Source organism: Excalfactoria chinensis, chromosome 5, assembly GCF_039878825.1.
Source record: "Excalfactoria chinensis isolate bCotChi1 chromosome 5, bCotChi1.hap2, whole genome shotgun sequence".
Lineage (NCBI taxonomy): Eukaryota > Metazoa > Chordata > Aves > Galliformes > Phasianidae > Excalfactoria > Excalfactoria chinensis.
The window spans coordinates 21,583,367-21,602,922 of NC_092829.1; the positions used below are offsets into that span (position 1 = coordinate 21,583,367).

The 19,556-nt window shown below is 38.3% G+C and overlaps 1 protein-coding gene across 8 annotated transcripts in view; it reads right to left on the reverse strand.

The window, feature by feature from the left end:
- Positions 1-488: 488 nt before the first annotated feature.
- Positions 489-19,556, reverse strand: part of MIPOL1 (mirror-image polydactyly 1) — a 173,154-nt gene continuing 154,086 nt past the window's right edge. For 7 of the 8 annotated variants that reach the window (XM_072338789.1, XM_072338785.1, XM_072338783.1 and 4 more), the window contains one exon: positions 561-4,966. In XM_072338789.1, the coding sequence (XP_072194890.1) occupies positions 4,900-4,966 (67 nt within the window). In that variant the 3' untranslated portion in view covers positions 561-4,899. Of the gene's footprint in view, positions 4,967-19,556 lie in introns of all 8 variants that reach the window. The other variant, XM_072338782.1, reaches the window with a different exon arrangement.

Below are 19,556 nucleotides of genomic sequence, written 5' to 3' on the forward strand. Positions count from 1 at the left end.
ACTTTCAGGTTAAAACCTGTGGGAATTGTTTTTAAAATAAAAATTTAGGCTAAACATTGCAACCCCTCCCCTAGCTTCTGCCAAGGGAGGGAAGGACAGAAAAGAAAAATAACTCCAGGCAAAAGGTTTTCTTTTTCCCTGAGCTTTTCCCCTGAGTTCAGTACTCATTCAACCTGCTTTCCTTATTGTCTGGCCCTGCACCCAACATGAGGGCTAGTACTTATTTATTTCAGCACTCAGAATGACTGAGTGTGAAGCTGTGCAGGATTTGGCCAGAATTCTTGTATTTGACTAATTTCGTAAACAAGCCTTGGCCGCTCACACGAAGATCTAAATTCTGAAAGCATTTCTGTACTTGCATTTCTGAAGTTTAGTTGAATAGAGTTACCAGGTAAAAGTTACCTTACAAATCGATTAAGGTAAAGGCAATATTTTACAATTAAAAAACAAACAAACAAACACCTCCCTCCAAAAACTCAACTCCTTTTGCAAAGACTATTTTAATAAAAGGATTACAAAATACAAAAGAGAGAGAGAGAGAGAGAGACAGGTAACCTGAGATGTAATTTTGGAATGCAAACTTTTCGCTGAAATGTGCAAGCTCAAACTTAACAAATGTTTAAAATATTTGAGTTTTTCAAATGGTGCCAAAATAAACCATGTCTTTTCTAAAGATTACATATTTAGCCAGGCACCGGCAATGTAAATCTTTCAACCATTTCAAGCATTTGTTTAAAAGCCTCCCAGAACACGTGTGCTCCTAACAAAACTGAAGAATGAAATGTTTAGACCAGCGAAGCTCAACAGCTGACTTATAATCAACCTAATATGAGAACACCACTTTGTTTTTTGGACTCGTGAATGCATTTTATTTACCAATGCATGAGAAGAACAAACAAGAGAAGTCCCACTCTGTAGACCTGATGTGAAATGGTACAATAATAAGATTCAGCACATTAACGCTGTGATCATAGTGAGAGCAATATTAGAGAAATTGACAGTCAGAGACATAAAGTGTCTTGCAGCTTATTTCTGCATGTGAAGAAAATCTTGTGGCATACAAATTAAAAAGAAGAAAATGCTAGCAGACTTCATCAGGAAGTGTTCTAAATGAAGAAAATAATAGCACAGAAGAATCTCAACATGCAGATAGCAAGTTCATTTGTGTATGTGGATGAAGGATGTTATAATTCTTGATCATTTGATAAGAAAAGTTATAAAGCCATTTAGCCATTTAATTTGAAAATTAAGGTGAATATCTGTAAAGCATCCTGTGATTTGGAATAAATAAACAAGTGTGCTAATGAAAACATTTTGACATTACTAAACTATTTAAATACGATGGCTTATTCATAAGGGCTGCTTTCATGTTCTCCAGTACTAATGGTTAACTAATGAATCTTGCTTTATTGTGAATACATCTAAAGGAGAATCAAACTGACTTCACCTATGGGATTCTGCTAACATGACTGGCCTGGCTCTGAACTTTGCAAGTATCAGTAGTTTTCCTGGCACTTGTGCAGAAAACCATGCTACTCATTTTGGGTTGTGGGCTGAATGAAAAACAGTACTAAATGACTGAAGGTCCACAGTTCTTTTCTGTTAAAGTTGATTTGTCATAATATTGTTAATTAGTATGGGCTTAGGGAAGGCTTACTATGAATATAATTACAGTGCCGAAAAGCATTAATAACGCTTTTATCCCAAGCCAACAGGATGCTATTTACATATTTTACCCTGGCATATTGCAGAAATGGCTCCCAATGCAAGCATGCTGCAGGATCATCGAGAGAAACACGGGAAATCTCACAGGGGTTGAGTTCTCCTGAGCATCTCAATGCTCTTCAAAACAACAGGGACACTAATTTGACCAGTAATTACAACTGTCACCATAAGCGTTGCCCATGGTGAGCCACCTTTCATCACTGTGAGGGAAACAAATTGGTACTTCTGTTACTTAATCTTATGCAAGCTCATCTTTCTCCATGAGTTAGGACAGAAGTGACTTCTCCATGTCTGCTATATAGGACAGGATTTCTCTGCCTTCAGAGCACTGCGCAGACATCAATCACTTCTCACTGAATAATCTACACAACAAAAGCCAATTAATCCGTGTTATCATTATTGCCTATTTCTACATGCCAGATCAGAGTTCCTGCCCTCATTGCACTGAAAGACAAAACACAGACTGAGTTCACTGAGGCCAGAAAGCCACCTGAAGGCACCAAGGGCTGGGCCTCTGTTTCTGGAACTGTCCAACCATTGTCATTCACTGCAGTGGGAGAAGAAGTGAAAGTGTTTTGCCATTAACCCACAGAGTTGCCTGAGAGCCTCCCCAGGGTACCTGTATGCTTCTTGAGGGGCTTCATGCTGTTTACAACCACCACTGTAGGATCTGCTGAGGACCACACACCAGGCTATGAGCAAGGAGGGGCAAGGTGAGGAATTCTGATACACATGGAGAGGAGGAACCTAGCACATTCATGCATGGAAAACAAGCTGTGATTAAGTAAACTTGCATTTCCCAAGTAGCAAACAAGCTCCCTCAACACAGCTGCCAAGGGAGTAATATGGAAAATCTTCACATGGAAAAACATGTAGTTTAAAGTTAGCTTAAAACAACAGCTAGCAATAAATGTATCATTTTCATAGTGAAGGTAAACTACCTTACTGTAGCTATAGGGATTTTTGCCAGACCCAATGCTGTTCAACTTACTTCAAGACCATAAGAAATTGCCTTGAAATGGGGGATACTTTGGAGATAGCAATATTTGCTGATGGTATTCTGTTCCTGTAGTAGTTAGGATGAGCTGTGGAATAGGTAATCAGTCAGGGAACGCATAGTAATACAGCAGCTGAACGTTCAGAAAATGGCTCTGATCTGTTCTAATCTTGCACATCCCATGATGAATTCTGAACTGCATACTATAACTGAAGAATAAGACCAAAAGTTATTATTATTATTATTATAGAAGTACTAACTTAAAAGACATAAGCTTTCCTAAAGAAATTCTGATGCTTAAACAATTACAAATAGCTTGGAGAGTAAAACAGAAAACATAATTATGACATCTGTTAAAGTCAAGGCTTGAAAACCATGCACAAATTCTGCTCTATCTTGGTAAAAACACTGAAGAACTAGAAAAGAAATAGATTAGTACAACAAGGCAAGTTGAAAACATGAGACAGCTCCTTTATGAGAGACTCAGGCTTCTGTCTGGAAGATGGTGAAGGAATGATGCAAAATGCATTAAATCATAAGGGATGTAAAAATGGTAAGAACAGAGTATGGTTGTTCAATGTTTTTGTAACAGACAAATTAGGTTATAGCATTTCCTCAAGCAGAGTGGCTCAGCAGTGCTGACAGCTCAGTTGATCTGTTCTTTCAATTAGTGATCCAAGGTTCAATGAGGACAATGGAAAAAAGAGCACTGAGTTGTCTGAATGCAGAATGGGAGCACACTAGAGAGGTGGAAGGGGCTGGGTGCTGGGTTGGTGGGCTTCTGGTCTGGAAGCATGAAACTTTCATCCCACTGAATACATGTTGTGGAAAGACTCCAGCCTCACTGGCTATCTCAGGATTGACCAAAGGTCAAAAAGGAGCTCATCAGGAGTTTCTGAAGTGACCCTGGATAAATTTGACTTGAAGGAATGCTGCTCATTTCCCTGCAAGGGGCCAGGTTTGTTGGGCAGCTGCCTTGAGCTGACTCTTCCGATCACCTTTAGTTGTGTGATAAAAATATGCAGAATACATGGAGATATTTGGTTTGCAAACATACATCTAGGGCCAACTCTCCTATATCTGTGGGTAATATGGCCATGTACCTGCAATTTTCCTCCCCACTCCTCTGTTTCCTTGCTTTCTGTAGGATTTTATCCTTCAGCCTTCAAATTCCCACCCAGGGCACTTTGGGAGTCAGCAAAGCAGAGGGCTGGCATTCTGGCCCCAAATCCAACCCGGATGGTACTCCTGCACTGCAGAGAAATCAGAGGCCAAAATAAAGCTGGGAAAATATCCTTGCAGGAAATGTGTGAGCCACTCACCTTACACCAAATAGATGCATTTTGACTCTGTAAGGTGATTTCTAAACATCTGAAGGATTTACCCTATAGGGAAGGACAGAGAAGTAATAAAAAACAAACCAGGAAACTAACTCCACTGTCTGAGATACCCCACAATGTCACAAGGCTTTCACACAGTGATTTATGATTACTCATGCAGTTGTTCCTCCAATGAAACCTAACTGTACATTTCTTTTGAAGGTATGCTTAAAATAGCATCTAATCCAGTAGTTACTCAAGTGTTGTATAAAGCTATAAGTGCATCCTTCCTTTAGATGTAGCTATGGTTATTAGCTGCAGTGGGCTATAAGCAAGGAGGAAAAAAATCTTCAATATTGTGGTCAGAGCTATTTCTTAAACATAAACTTACATTATCAATTACTGTATTTAATATACAAATGCTGGACTGTTTGCAGTTTCATAAATAACACAAGGAATTCAAATTTTGAAGCTGCTTTCCAGGATTTTGTGCCTGAAGCTGGAGGTATCTGAACACACGGTCAAGCTGTGCCTTGCTTGCAGCAGACTGTAGTCTAGTAACACAGATGGAACAGACTGTTAAAATAAGCATCTACATCATTTTTCACAGTACACAGAGCCACAATGCATCTGCTTAAAAACAAATATATGTTTGCAGTGAAACATTTCAACAAATCACAGAACTCAGCAGCAAAGTAGTTAAACATTTATGATTTGATTTTATCTCAGCTTGGAATGTCGCTGGAGTGTCCCACTTCTAACAACTGTTTGCTAAGTTAAGGCTTTAGTGTTTACACAGTGCTGAATGAAGCAGCCTGGTCACCAGATGTGAATGCTTCCTTAGACTGGAGCTTTCAATCAGATCACGGTCCTAATGGTCCCTGCTCCAACCTTCTTCCTTAGGACGTCCACCAGCCTTTCCAACCTGAGAGGGGGCAGGGGAGAGGGAGAGGAGAAAAAAAAAGGAAGCTAACGTTAGGAATGTTCTGGCTGAAAGAGACAGTGTTTGCACTGAACCAAGCTGTCCTGGTGGTGGTCACGCTCAGAAACAAAGCACTACTGTAAAAGAGAGACATTAAGGGAAAATGCAGACAACTTACAGAAAACTTTTAAACCTAAAACCCAACCCATCTGCAGTCAGGGATACGTACCAACTTGCTTTTCTTTTATAGTATATGGAGTATGTGAATCCCCACAAGGAACTAACACAAAACCCTGTGCAGCAATTGTGGCACACATACTCTTCGGTGTTAGCACAGTGCTCAGTTCTTGCACTTTTAAAAATTTGGCCAGTTCATGCCTCTTCTTAAATTTAACACCTGGCTGTTGTTTCCCTTTAAAAAATACCCTGCTGTTACCCAGCAGTGCAAGATATTTTTATTGTTCAATTTACAAATTTATGCCCAAACCCCATGTGTTTTATGTCAGAAGCTTTTTCAAAGTACATGACAAGCCAAGTCTCTGATGTGCACAATGATATTTGAAGGTGGCCTGCATGACTGTTATGGAGACTACAGAAAAATTAAGTCAAAATAAGTGGGTCAGAGAACATCTAATCCTTAATTTTAATGGACAGGCTATAAGTATGTCCAGCATCTTGGTGGCTTAATTTGTTCTCTCCTTTGTAGGTAGGGAAACCCAAAGATTTAGATTTGTTTAGGGTTTTTCCATTTGCATGCATTTATTTTCAGCATTCCAGTAATCTTGCATTTAAGCTATTTCTTTACGAAATTCTTCCATGAAAGCTATCCCACAAATAAAACTGCCTATACAGAGCTAGGCACTGCAAGTAGTGGAACACTTTCAGAGCAGTAACCAGCATATTATGCACACAGCTTCTATAATGGATAACAATGAACAGCAAGTTCAAGTAGCTGTATTCACTACTGCAAAGTTGACCATTGCTTCATATCTGAAAAGACAGGTTTTTTTCTTTTTTTTTTTTTTTTTTTTTTTTTTTTTTTTTTTTTTAAATATTATATAACACAAAGAATGTAGATAGGAATTAAAAAATAACACTGCTTTATCAAAACTGTAAAGCATATTTTATCTAATGGCTGTATCAGAGCAGGAAAACTAGTTAACACATTTTGGATTTAATGCCACAAGTCGTGACTAACACACATGGTACGTACTGAAACACTCTTGTTTTCCAGGAACCACAAAGTGACATGAAACTACACCTCTTATTGTACTCACCAGGTGACTTAATTCCTGAAACTTGATTAAGAATTCACCACCCTAACGCAATTATCTGACACCGGGAAATGTATGTGGAAAGTTCACCTGGCTCTAGTTGTTCCACAGGGACTCTAAAGAATCAGCTTTTAATGACTACAATTTCACTTCCTAAGTATAGGTAAAGAGTTACTGCTTAGCCATGCCTCTCCTTCCTATTGTCCATGTATTGATTTTCCTTTTTTAACCAATGAGTGCATTTTTTCCTGTTTTGTAACATAAATCTATGGCATTTTGTCTCTCTGAAGGCGCTACCCCAACAGTTCTAAATCACTACAATTCGCTCATGCAAGTACAAAGTCAGGGGTTTTCCAGCATATTTACTCCTTAAAGTGGATGAATCTGTGCTTTTTGGGTTCTAAGAGTTTTAACTCATAGTTATTGAAAGGTCATACTTTTCTCATCTCCTCCTCCTGAGATGTCTTCCTGTTAAATCAGCTCTCAGTCCACATGCAACTTCAGAAAACAATGACAGATCAACCCTCAATATCAACAGCAATGAGGACTTTCTACCCTCCACTTTCAGAAGCACTGCTGCAGCTTTCTTACCACTTTAAACAGGTCACCCTCTCTTTCTCTCTCACCAAAACCTTCTCTAATGTGCTTCAGAACATAAAAGAAAGGTGTAACATTTAAAACAGAAGGTTTGGGCTGCCAATTGTCTCTTGATAAACAGCAGAAACAGCAAAATCCAAAACCAGACCATATTAAAATCTCTACGCAGTCAAAAAGAAATCATGTAGCTTACAGAAGAGGGGTAAAAATGTATTTAATAATTGAGGTTTCCTTCAGGGATGCAGGTTAGCAGTCCTACAGTCAGACTCAGCTATGCCCCACACTGGGACTAGCCAGTGGCACTGCACATGGCAGCATTCATGTTAGCAAGGAGCTGCCCTTGTTTGAAGAGAAATGCCACTGGGATGAAAGTAGATGCCTTCTGTTTAACCTTGAAACTATCAGGCTTCATAGAAAATAATGAGGTTAACAATCATAGCTTCTGCCTTTCAGATGAATGATGACTGAAATCATCAAAATGAGGTATCTCGCACCAAATACAAACTGTGCAGGGATTATTTGCCTTTTGTTTCAGCCATGTATGGATTTGCAAATTTATTTATTCTTTATTAGAAGAAAGAAAAAAAAAATGCACAGTGGATTAAGAAACGACACCTTTGAAAGATTTAAACAATAATGTAAAAGAGAAACTGTAACAGCTATTTATAAGATAAAAAAAACAGAGGGCAAAATTCACCCCTACACAGACACAAGACCCAATATACCACTGAAATCCCACTTAAGCCTACAAAATAATGCTATGGGCTGAATCAGTGCTTAATAACTCTTGATACAGGCCTCAGGGGGCTTTTCGGAACGATAATCCTGGACTCTTTGTTCACACAGGGCCCAACTCTGCCATTCTGACTCACACTAAGCAACATTTTTCTTTGTGAGTAATAAAAGACAGTTAATAAGGCCATTTGTGTAAGCGAGGCACTACCTGTGAGGGGTGAGGATGAGAGAATCACCCCTTCTTGGCTAGGCATTGCACCAAGCCCAGTGGGTTACTGCAGGCAGCTCCTTTTGGAAAGTGAGCATCTTAATCTATGATAAACTGAAGGAATAACACGATGCATCAAAATCAAAGCTAACTAAATGTGTCAATAGCCAAATGAGATGTGCTGGGAACTACCCGGAAAGTCTGGAGGTCTGTAGAGTTTGATTGAAAATACAGATGGCAGTGACCTGAAGAAAGCATCTTCTATTGCTTCGTGCAATCATGATTCATCTACCAGTACAGCCCCATCATATTTTAATTCACTGAAAGCAGCACTGACTACACTTGATGGTATCCCAGGACACAGATTTAACAAATGAAGGTTACTTTTCCTTGTGAATAAATACTCTTCGTAGTACAGATGCAATGTGCAATATGATGCTTGGGAGAAGGGAGCAAAAGGCACACCATTGTGAAGAGCCTTGAAATGTTGCCTGAACATGAATGTTGCCAGCTATGTCTTTCTCAAGACAGATTCTCTACCACTCTCAGCTCCTCTTTCAATTCTTTTAAACCGCATTCTCTTACCACCTCTACAGCTGACAAAAGCCTACATAGACTGCATGATATTAGATGGAAAACTCTTAAGGTTTTATTCCCTTAAGTATAGCCATTTTGATTCTAGAATCAGCTTCAATAAGACTTAAAATTCTTACTTGCCAGGGAAGTTTGTTCAAGGAGCCCAGCAGCTGGATGTAGAGCTGAAAAAACCGTATCTACTGGTGTAATCACCCTCTCAACTGCTGACTGCTGACTGGAACTTGGGATCAGGAAAAACTCTAAAACCGTGTAAATCCACACAGCTCCTCCCACACTGCTACATTTTGACCAAAAGAACTCAAAATGAAAACAGTGGCTTTTATCCACAAGTTCTGTACATGACAGAGTTGCAGCGTCACAGAATGATCTTCCAGGGCATCGTGCCCCAGAAGTGGCCAAAATGTATGTTCAAATGAAAAGAAACCCAACAAAAGCATCCTTCAAGTAGCCTATGCCCTAATCTGCAAAGCAATATACAGACTAGCAGAAAACAATAGCTTCTACCTGCATATGGGGGGTTAAGTGATAAAAACAAAACCCTCCTGGATTTTGAAATGCTATATAAAGGCTTATAAACCTAAACTATAACCCTTGGTTATCTTTCCAATAGATAAGATTAGGTTTAGGCTATGAAGATGGCCTTACTTGCATGATTTCTGGCTGCTTCTGGAATGTGTTTTGCTAACACAAATTCCCTTTAGAAACCAAGCATTTAAAATATATTAGATAAATACAATGCATTGGACAAAAGCATTACAAGCAATTTAGCAGCTGAGCTCAGTGAATAACTGACTGCTCACTAAGCGGTCACACACACACACACACACACACACACACACACACACAAACCACTTAATTTCACCTCAGTATGAAAAAGAAAAGCCTTCCCTTTGTTTCTCTATTTTCCCTTGGTTTTCTTCTTGGATATATTTCATTGAATCCTACAGAGTAATTTTTGCAAAAGTCAAGGAAATTAGTGACACAAAGAGGAGAGGCTGCTTTGATACGAGCACCTTCCTAGAGCTAGGTGCTTGGACAGTGCCTCATTTAATCTAGAGGCCAGAGGAAACTGGTTCAGATCTGGGATTTGTGGAAGGGAGCCAGAGTCCAGTGGCTTCCCTCTTCAGGAAGCAGCACTGTGCTAACATTGGGTTCTGAGGGATTGTTTCCAGTTTCAGTTGTGGAAGCTGCTCTCTTTGAATAAAATGCTTAAATATTCATAGCACCAAAGCCTGGAACGTACAGGTAAAACCTCGCAGTATGTGGTTTGCCATGCTACAGAGGCATCTCTCTCTTGCCTTCTGGTCAATGAAACTCTATTCTTACTCCTAAATTTAAATATTATTTTTATCACCATAAAAACCTGACTTTAGAAAAACAGTAAGTTCCAACTGATTTACTAAAAAATATAACCTGTCTGCATGTAATGCATCATATACCAGACTGTAATAATTTCTTCATAAACCATCATTCTGTTAACGACTATGCTGGCTCAGAAGGACCAGTTTCCTAACTGCCTAACCAAGTTTCCTCTGCAACTTTTGCATTGGATTCTGGGTATTCAGCAGTGGTTTTAAACCTGATGCCAGAATTACAGGGTAGAATTCTGTGCCCTGTGGCAGACAGGTGGCTGGACTGACTGGTATAAATGGTCTTAAAAGACGAGTCTTAGAGACTGATTTAGCAGCATCAGCAAACTCTAAACTGTGGTACACCACAGTGTTGAATCTAATTACTCCAGATACTGCTGCCAATTCCTGACTGACCAACACTGGTTGTAATGTCACTCCAAAAAGTATGTTCCACTAAACTTACAGACCTTAAATTTGGCTGGGCAAGCCATGCTGTCTCTGAAAAGCCCTGTCACAAAACAAGCATTCCTATTAAATCCCTTTCAGCATCTTCTCAGCTCAAAAGAGTAATTCTGTATATGATTAAACTTCGAAGCAAATACAGCCAGTTGGGCTCCTGACAGCAGACATATTTCAAAATAAACCTGGCTTACAGAGGCCTTGGCTAAAATATTAAGCCTTTATCTGTGGTCCACAATAACTAATCTTGTCAAATTGTTTGCTCTCTACCTTCTGTTTGGAAGATTATGGGCTAGCTCACCATTACTATTCACCTTGTGCCATCACCAGCAGCAGGAAAAGTGAGCGATAAACACAGTTGGTCTGTTTTGACAGTATTTCACTCTACTTTGCATTAATGTAGACTGCTACACAGAATACTGTGTATGGAATGTACAGAATAATACAGAATCAGGACTTCAGCATCTGTGCTGGATTTAATGCTACCTTGTGAAAGGTGTTGCTCCTTTGCTTTCAAATGCTTTCTTAGGACAGCATACACCAATCGTCTAAAATAAATGAGCTTCTAAGAAAGACCCTGAAATCATTATGCTATGGCATCATCAGCTTCAGTAAATTGAAATCTATAATGTACTTGCACTTTAGATCAGACAGGGACCTGTTCTGCGGGATCCAACTTTCAGATCTGAGCACAAGACTGGCATTAAAGAGTTAAGAAATAAAAAGTAATTGAAATAGAGAATATATTGGCATACTGGAGGCCAAATGATACTCATCACATTATTTAATCAGATCACAGAGCTTTACCTAATTAACTCCAGCTTCAGTCCCACAGTTTATATACTAGTTTTATGCAAAGTTTACTACTTGTTATAGAAAACCCTTTTCTATACCTCCTTCCATAAGCTTGAAATACTTTTAGGACTGGCAGTTACTGTTTCCACTCTCCTGGTATCACAGACTCTTTCTAGGAGAAACCTTGACACATAAGCCTGCTCTTCACTGTGACAGCATTTCCACATTGTTTGTGGTGATATGACTAGGCAAGGCTCTCCTAGATTTTCTTGCTGGAACTCCCCATCATCTGCCTAAGAAAAGCTAGCAGTTTAACTTTTTTGCTAATGTATCTTCACCACACAAAGTATCCTGTCAGAGTATTTATTCATTTGAAAAGAGGAAAGAAAAGTGGATACTTCCTCTCAGTTTTGAAGAAAACTAGTCCTGTCCTTTGGTAATAATGAAAAGTATCAATAGAGAGCCATGATTTACAGGCAGGTTTATTCTGTCTCTGAACAGTTCCCCACCTTCTTTTTGAGAGCAATACAGTCTCAGAAAAGCAAATATTCTTTCCTTTGAACACTCACAATCCAGAAGGATGGTCAGAAATGTTATGTGTTTAAAAGGCAGACATCAAGCCTGTTTTGCACCATGCACATGGCAAAAACAGCACACAGGGACACACGGAAGGGAAATGACCTGTTGAAGCTCAGCCATCTAAGATGACAGAAAAGACCTGTCTTTTTTTTTTTTTTTTTTTTTTTTTTTTTTTTTTTTTTTTTTTCTTGTTTAACCTCATATACAAGTAGTTTTGACCTGGACTGGGTTCCTCATGTAGTAAGAAAGTACAAGAAGTACAGTAAAAAGTACAGGCATAAATGCCTACAGAATTAGAGTCTAAAATTGCTGAATGAAGAGCACATTTCTCTTGGCTACTTAACCCTCTTATTCCACATTCAGATGAGACATAATTCAGTAAATGCAGAAAGAACCTACTCTGTAACAACTTTTGTTTTGTTGTAAATTCCTCTTCAGGAATATTAAAAAACAAAAACAAAACAACAACAACAACAAAGAAGTAAAAAATATAATGCCAAAAACAACTAATATGCACAAAACAAAGAGGATTTCTGATGCAGGAACAGTCGTTTGTTAATACTCATAAGAATCTGTAGGAAATGAGATTACTAAGAGACTCTAAACTTTAAAAGGATCAGTATGAAATAAGTCATCATATTATACTGTTCTGTGTATTTGTAACAAGCTTTCCTTGTAGCGCAAGATCTGAACTTTTCAGTTGCCAGTTCCACCACTTTTGAGCATGTTCTAGTCAAGCACTGCTTACAACGAGTTCATATAATCTCAAACACTGGTGCAATGCTCAGGCTGTTTACCAAGTCCACCCCACCACAACACAACTTTGGCTGACTCCTCTTGATATCATAACCATTAGCTTTTCACGATTCCACAAATATTTTACAAAACCTGATGCAGACTTGCTGGCTCTAGGCAGCACTCGGCAATGTTCTGTCTCCCTGAGGTGATCCCATCCTTGTGACCAAAAGCAATCTGGAACTTGTGGCAAGAAAATTCCTTCCTATAAAATACTGTCAAATTCTTGACCTATACATTAAAATAATTATATTTAAATAGGTTTGATGTATTTCAGTCGACATTCTCTCTTGTGTAACTCACGTGATGCTGTCCACATTGGAATGAATTCTGTGGAACTGGAGAGACCAAAGAACAAAAGAAAAGAAGGTTTGGATGCAAGAAGAAAGGATTCAGTGGAGCTCCCAGTTGTGATAAGCCCTTCATAACGGGCTCAGACTGGTAGTAGAGCTCCCCACCCGTCTGGTTTAAGGCAAGGATGCCCACAGACGTCTCCTGGATGCATGGCAGCTCACACTTAGTCATCCTCCTAAAAAATATTTCTAGAGAAAATAAGACCAGTCTTTCCTCAGTAGTGGATCAGGAAAAAAAAAAAAGAAAAAAAATTCATGCATGAAAAATCTCTCTTAGTATGACAGATAGATGTTATCAGCATGAAGCTTATTACAGTGATGTTGCAATGGAGACGGAGTCCTACGTGTAGGGACAAAACCAGAAAAAATGCCTCACTGCTCATTCACACATACAAAATGGGATTTTAAAATATTAGCTGAGAATCAGCATCACAGACTAAGGTGTCTTCTACAAATGTGTAGTGTTACTTAAAGCACATCAGAGACCTTTCACCATGTTACCAATCATTTGAAGCCATGAAAGAAAAGAGAATTTGTCCCACTTCTAAGCTTCAGCAAGCTCTCTGCAGAAGCAGGTACCTGAACTGTCTCCAACAGACTCTTGCAGACAATTTACATAATATTTTTCTTTTGCACTGGCCTTCTAGGCCCATTTTTCTACAGGTTACATGCAACTGGAAATGAGTTTCAGTGTCACATCTCTGTTCTCCTGTTCCTGGGAGGTGAGAGAGTTCATGAGCGAGGCTGAATTAGGAAAGAATCACTGCTCCTGGAGCTAATTTTGAAGTCAGATTTAATTTTTCTCAACTAGACTTAAACCTTGGTAGCAATTCTGCCTGATAGTGACATGAATGAGACTGATTCTAGGAAAAATAGCTTTTAATTTCCACCGACACAAGCATAAAAATTTGTTTTTACATCAAAACTACTAATATTCTTGAAAAGCATCAGTGTTTAAAAATGGAGTCCTTTGAATTGTCTTTTGTGTACTTTTCTGTTTAGGATATTCCTTTTTTCATATGTACATGTGCACTTACTACATCCTTCAAATCATTTATATGATTATATTGCTAAATAAAAGTATGAGGTAATAGAAACTGATGTACTGTGAGACCTAGAATAAAGTGCAAAATACAGTCATTTTTTTATTCATATCTCTAATATCTGCAGTGACTTCCATCCAAAGGATGAATTCTGATACTTTCTACAGGCAAAAACTCCATAATCTGAAAGAAGAATGATAAAATTTGATCCTAAAGATTTATGTCTTATGACAAGTCAGTCTTTAGATCTCTGTCCTTATATTCAACCCATGTACGGCAAAAAACCAGAATAGGGGAGTTGAGTAATTTGCCAGTAAAACAGGGCACTATAGGGTTAATTAGTGCTCATGTCTACAAACACAATTAATACTTCATTCTTGTTTAAAAAATTAAAAGACTCTAAAAACATCTGGCTATTACTTAAATGAAAGTATCAGATTAGAAACACGAACAGTGCTTATTTATACACACACACACACGCACGCACACACACTTGCTAAAGAACTAGTACCTGCTTCAGTAAAGTACACTTAATTATAAGGAGTGGGAGAATATTTAGCTTGCTTAAAATTAAATACTTTGCTGGATTGGGCCTTCTCAATAATTTCTATCAGATGGTGACTAATCCAGCAATACTCCAAAAGTTTATATGTAATTCAGAAGCTTCAGTAAGCCTGGTATTTCTTGTTCAGCTTCTACACATAGATTTACAGTATTCAGTCTTTTGCATATGTTAGGAAACAGTATGAGTATTAACAGAAAGTACCGCAAATTTATTTTTATTCCCTCAGCCAAGCCACAAATAAATGACTCTTGCAAACAAACCAAATACTATTTAGTAACGGCAATGCACATGCCATGAATTTATTTTATTTGGATATAAAATATTCAAGAAAACGATTATTTGCTGTGATACTTGTTTTATCATCTTGGTAGAAAAGCAAGTCTGAGAAAAAGTTCTCTTTCCTCACTTCAAGGAGAACTCAATCTGTTTCCCAAAGTTATTATTATTATTTTTTTTCATAGAACAGTTATCTATAAACTTACAAATACTGTGTCAGAATGCTTCCTCCTATTGGGCAAACAACTTCAAAATCTAATTTGTTTGTATTATTGGCCTTACTAAATATTGGTCTTTGCAAGTCTGGTTCATACCATTTATGTTAAATATGCCAACATTCTGATTTTGCTCTGAAGTATTCCACAACAAGCTGATATTATACAATACAAACCCAAGAGCTAGCCAATCCAGTTTACTGAGAGTACTTAGTGTATTTTGCTACTGATAAATCAATAAAACCATGTTGTAATCTACAAACTTCCATCTCTGTGAAGCAGCTATAAGCAAACTGTAAATGAACACACAGGTCAAAAACTAGGATGCAGTGATTATGTTGACTCTGAAAACATTTGACTTTCATAGAACACATTTTAGTGTTTGAGAGAATGAAGTTTCAGCACTGCTTATATTTTCCTGAAAGACAGATGATAAATATTCAAATGATGATAAATATTTGTGTTCATATTGTAACTACCCATACTTTAAGAAAAGTATTGCACTGCAATCCACAATTTACAGAGGTTAAGTAAATGTAAATCATAGCTACACAAAGAAAACAAACACTTCACTTAGACTGTATGCTCAGCTTTGTGTTCTTCATCCATGTGAAAGTCCCTGCAGTCAGTGGACATCTTGGTTGTGCAAGGAATGCAGGAAAGACTTATCTGTAATTCCATTTTGGTTGGGATTTTTTTGCCTTTATTCTGCTAGATGCACACTGTTCATGACTGATGCCAGGATAATGTTCAGTCAGATGCTAAAGACCTCACTATTACTTATGACACCCAAGATATCCATTAAATTGATATTCCACAACCTGCTGTGGCAGTATTGCAGACTATACTTTTGGTATTGAAAACACAGTACGATCTACTAAGGGCCATTCTCCAACAAAAAGATGACAGAAGACATTATGAATCATTAGTACATTCACCCTCTGGACTGCAGAGAGAGCCTGGCAGCACTTTGGATGGGATTTGTAACAACAGCTATAAGGGAAGGGTGCTTCTAAATCAAAGAGTTTTTATGTTACTCAGTCAGAAGTTTTTTACATATGCTAACACAAGCCTTCTCTTCTCTGAGCTGGGAAGCTATTAGTATTAGCGGCAGTTAGAATCTGCAGCTCCCTCCATCCCAGTCTTCAAATGCTAACTGGAAAACAAAGTGTCATCCAGTTAAGATAATATAATTCAGTGCTGAACACACATTTCACTACAGCTTTGCAAAAGTGATGTATTTCCTTTCGAACAGTATGAATGGCACCTTAGGTAAACCAAGGTAAACAAGATCCGCTTGGTGATACTGAAACACCGCCTACCAAGAAAGGTTGAGAATATGCCACGAGAGACTAAATTTGCTTAGATTTCAGTACTAGTTCAATAATTTATTTCCTCAAAACGGAGTGAATTTTACACTGATTTTACTCAATGTTGAATTTATCTGAAGTTGAGTACAACCTCACTGGCTTACTAAATGGTTTTATTGCAGCAAGTAGGTATCTCTATCAGACTTTTCAATTCATTATTTCACCAGGCACATTTGTGCAAACTGAGGGGAATTATTCTGAGAGAAGTCACTTGTGTTAGTGCAGAATTCCAAGTATTTAAATAAATTCTGTCCCTGCTATGTACTGTTTTCAGTTAGATCACACATGACTTCTTCAATATATTTCAATTAGTCTTAATTCCTCACTAAACCTAATTCCTTAAGCAGACCACTTCCAAGCCTATTACCCCTAAACCTGATAATTTCACACTGTCTGTTTTTGGTACCCTAGTTAATAGTAATATTTTCATATGAGACATGATATGCTTGTTACTAGATTTTGCATTTCAGATTCTCTTATGTTCTTCTTCATGCCTTGCATGCCAAAGAAACTTTACATCAGCTTTGCTGCACTGCAGAATTCTTTGGGGTATGTGGTAGTTTTGCGTGTCTGGGAATCTTCCATCTGGCTAGTGTGGGTTTCCTAAACACTATAAAACCCCGCCTGTGGAGATTGTATATCTCTTATGGGCCCCATGGAGTTTATAATCTGCTTTTAATCATCGCACAAAGCAGCCAACACATCAGTCCTCATCAAGCAGTTTTTTTCCACATTGAATATCCTTTAATGACTTTTGATCCAGTTCTGAGAGTCCAGAACTATTGCTGATTTTCATTGGTATTCTGACTGCTACAAGAGTTTCCTCCCACAACTCCTTCCATGCAAACTCTCATAACCATTGACTTCTACTGCTTGTTACGGTAAGCAATAGATTCGTAGCACTTTGCTATCACATACTGGTCTTCTGAATGTAGCCACCAGCATCTATTTCATAGCAATCTAGAGGTCAGATCCTTAGGACAAATTAATGCAATTCAGTGCAACAGAGCTAAGCTAGTTTACTGTAACTAAGAAACTACCTCTAAGTTTACATTCTTCAAGAAGTCACTAGAACTTCCTTTACATTTCAAAATGCCAGCATCAGTTAAATTCCCTGTATGATATTAAAAGATTACGAACTATTCAATCCCAGCAGAAATCCACAGTAGCAGACAATGTAGTGCTTTCATTAAAAGCAAAATCACTTTTGACACAAATCAGCAAAACTATTAATATCTATAAAGTTGTACTTCTCATCGCCAGTAGATAACATGATCTCCAATTCACCAGAATGCACTTTTGTAATTAAAAAAAAATAAAAAAAATAGCAGTCTAGCATAGACAGGGGATTGTGAACTCCTAAGTGTATCATCCTGATAAAATAAGAAATCAAATTATATTAATTCTTTTGAAGGAAGAAAACAAAAGACACGTATCTTCAAAATTTAAAATAAAACCAGTCAAGTTATCTGACATTTGGTATTACATCCAAAACAAACAGCTCTAAGTCCGGGTGAATGTGCAACTTGTTTCTTTTGTGTAGCGCTTCTGCCTGCAATTTCTAATTAACTAGCTCCATTCTTATCTACAACAAGAGACTGAAAGCATACAAGCTACAATATGGACTTCAACTAAATATATGTAGGTATGATTTTAAAAGGGAGATAACTAGTTAACAACATTTGCATGTAGCAAAGAGTCTCTATTGGTATAATAAATCAGAACTGCTTGCGTTTAGCCTGCTCCCTGCATAGCTGTGCTGTACTGAATACAATCTGTACATTAAAGATACCATGTTTGCAGTTAAAAATCTCCAGGGACCTTAGACCTATACATAAAGATACTTATTTTACTCTTTTCTGAGACACTGACCTGTATTGTCATTTAAAAATGAACACTCCATCTTTATGTTATTAAATCTTTGTTTTGATCTATTAGTATTCACCAAAGTGCCATTTTACACAACCCCGCACTGAATAGGCAAGGCTGGAGGTAACCATCTGCAGCTTTAGAGGCTGCGTTTGAATTGATGAAAAGAGCTTTGTGTTTTCATTGCCAAGTTTGATTCTTCCAGTCATTAGACATTCCCCTCAGATCGCATCAATGAAGCGGACTCTCTTACACCCATGTGTTAATTTCTCTTCTCCTCATGGTTTCCTTTGCCAACTATACTCCAGAAAGACTACTGGGTCTTAGCCACATTCTTCTCACAGCTGTGTTAAAAAAGAGCATCAGAGCGTCTTTCCAAAATCCATATGTGTATCTGGTCAGTCCCCTGTCGGAAGGTCACCTCGCATTGTGGTGTGATTATTCAAATATTCATTCTTGTTCTTGAACTGTGCTGCTCCGATCATTCTGGGAGAGATTAGGCCCTCCAGTGAGCACTGGAGAATGTCCTGGACATCCATGTGAAATGCACACGGCTCCTGTACTGGCAGGGCAGATTAGCTTTACTTGTAGCAGAAGGGGCTTCCAATCACTTACTAAATGCTCAGTCTTAATTTTTTTCATTTTTATACTCTGGCAAATGCTGGTAAGAACTGTTTGTTTCTGCTGTCTTATTGATGGACTTATTTATCAGCGTTAGCTAAAAAGCAAACCTATGTGAACAACTCTGATAACAGAGAAATCATGTTCAGAAATGCTAGCGGGAAACCCGCGACCACTCATGTATGGGTGTGTTCCAACAACAACGAAAGCCAGGTGGCCAAACAGCACACCTTAGGAGGTACAGCAAAATAGTGAGAAATTTTCTGCTTTATATTACTTCTGGACTTGCTTTGTTCACACTAAGAACTACCTTAAAGTGCACTGGGAGTATACTTAACACAATTTATGATTATTTTCATAACTGTATATTTTAGCATTGCACCATTACTGCATGGCTGTGCGTTTACTTTTAGAGGACTACGCAGAAATTCTACATGCGTACCCTCCACTGCCATCTCCTGCATACAGCTATATGAGCATTCAAAGGTTGTGTTCACAAACACAGAGCTGCACTTTCCTGAGCTAGAGGCATTAAACTGTGAGAAAAGCCTCAGTAAATAAACTGCATTAAAATTCACTCCAGCTGCAATTTCCATTGAAGAAAAATAGAACAATTCCTGGGGAAAAAAAAAAAAAAAAGCATCAAAAGTGGCCTCAACCTTTAGTGATAATTGGCTCATATTGATTTGCTACTACATTATGGCCTCCTCTGATCTCACTGACATTGGCAGCCACTCCTTGATCCCAGAGGTTCCAGTGGGAAGGGCAGTTTTAAAACACCTCCCTTCTCCTGCTGGCAGAGAAAATAATGAATTTTCCAGGTTTTCTGGCCACCTTCTCCAGGTCAACCCACCTCCCTGATGAAGGCTCAGCAGCTGACTGCTGGCTTT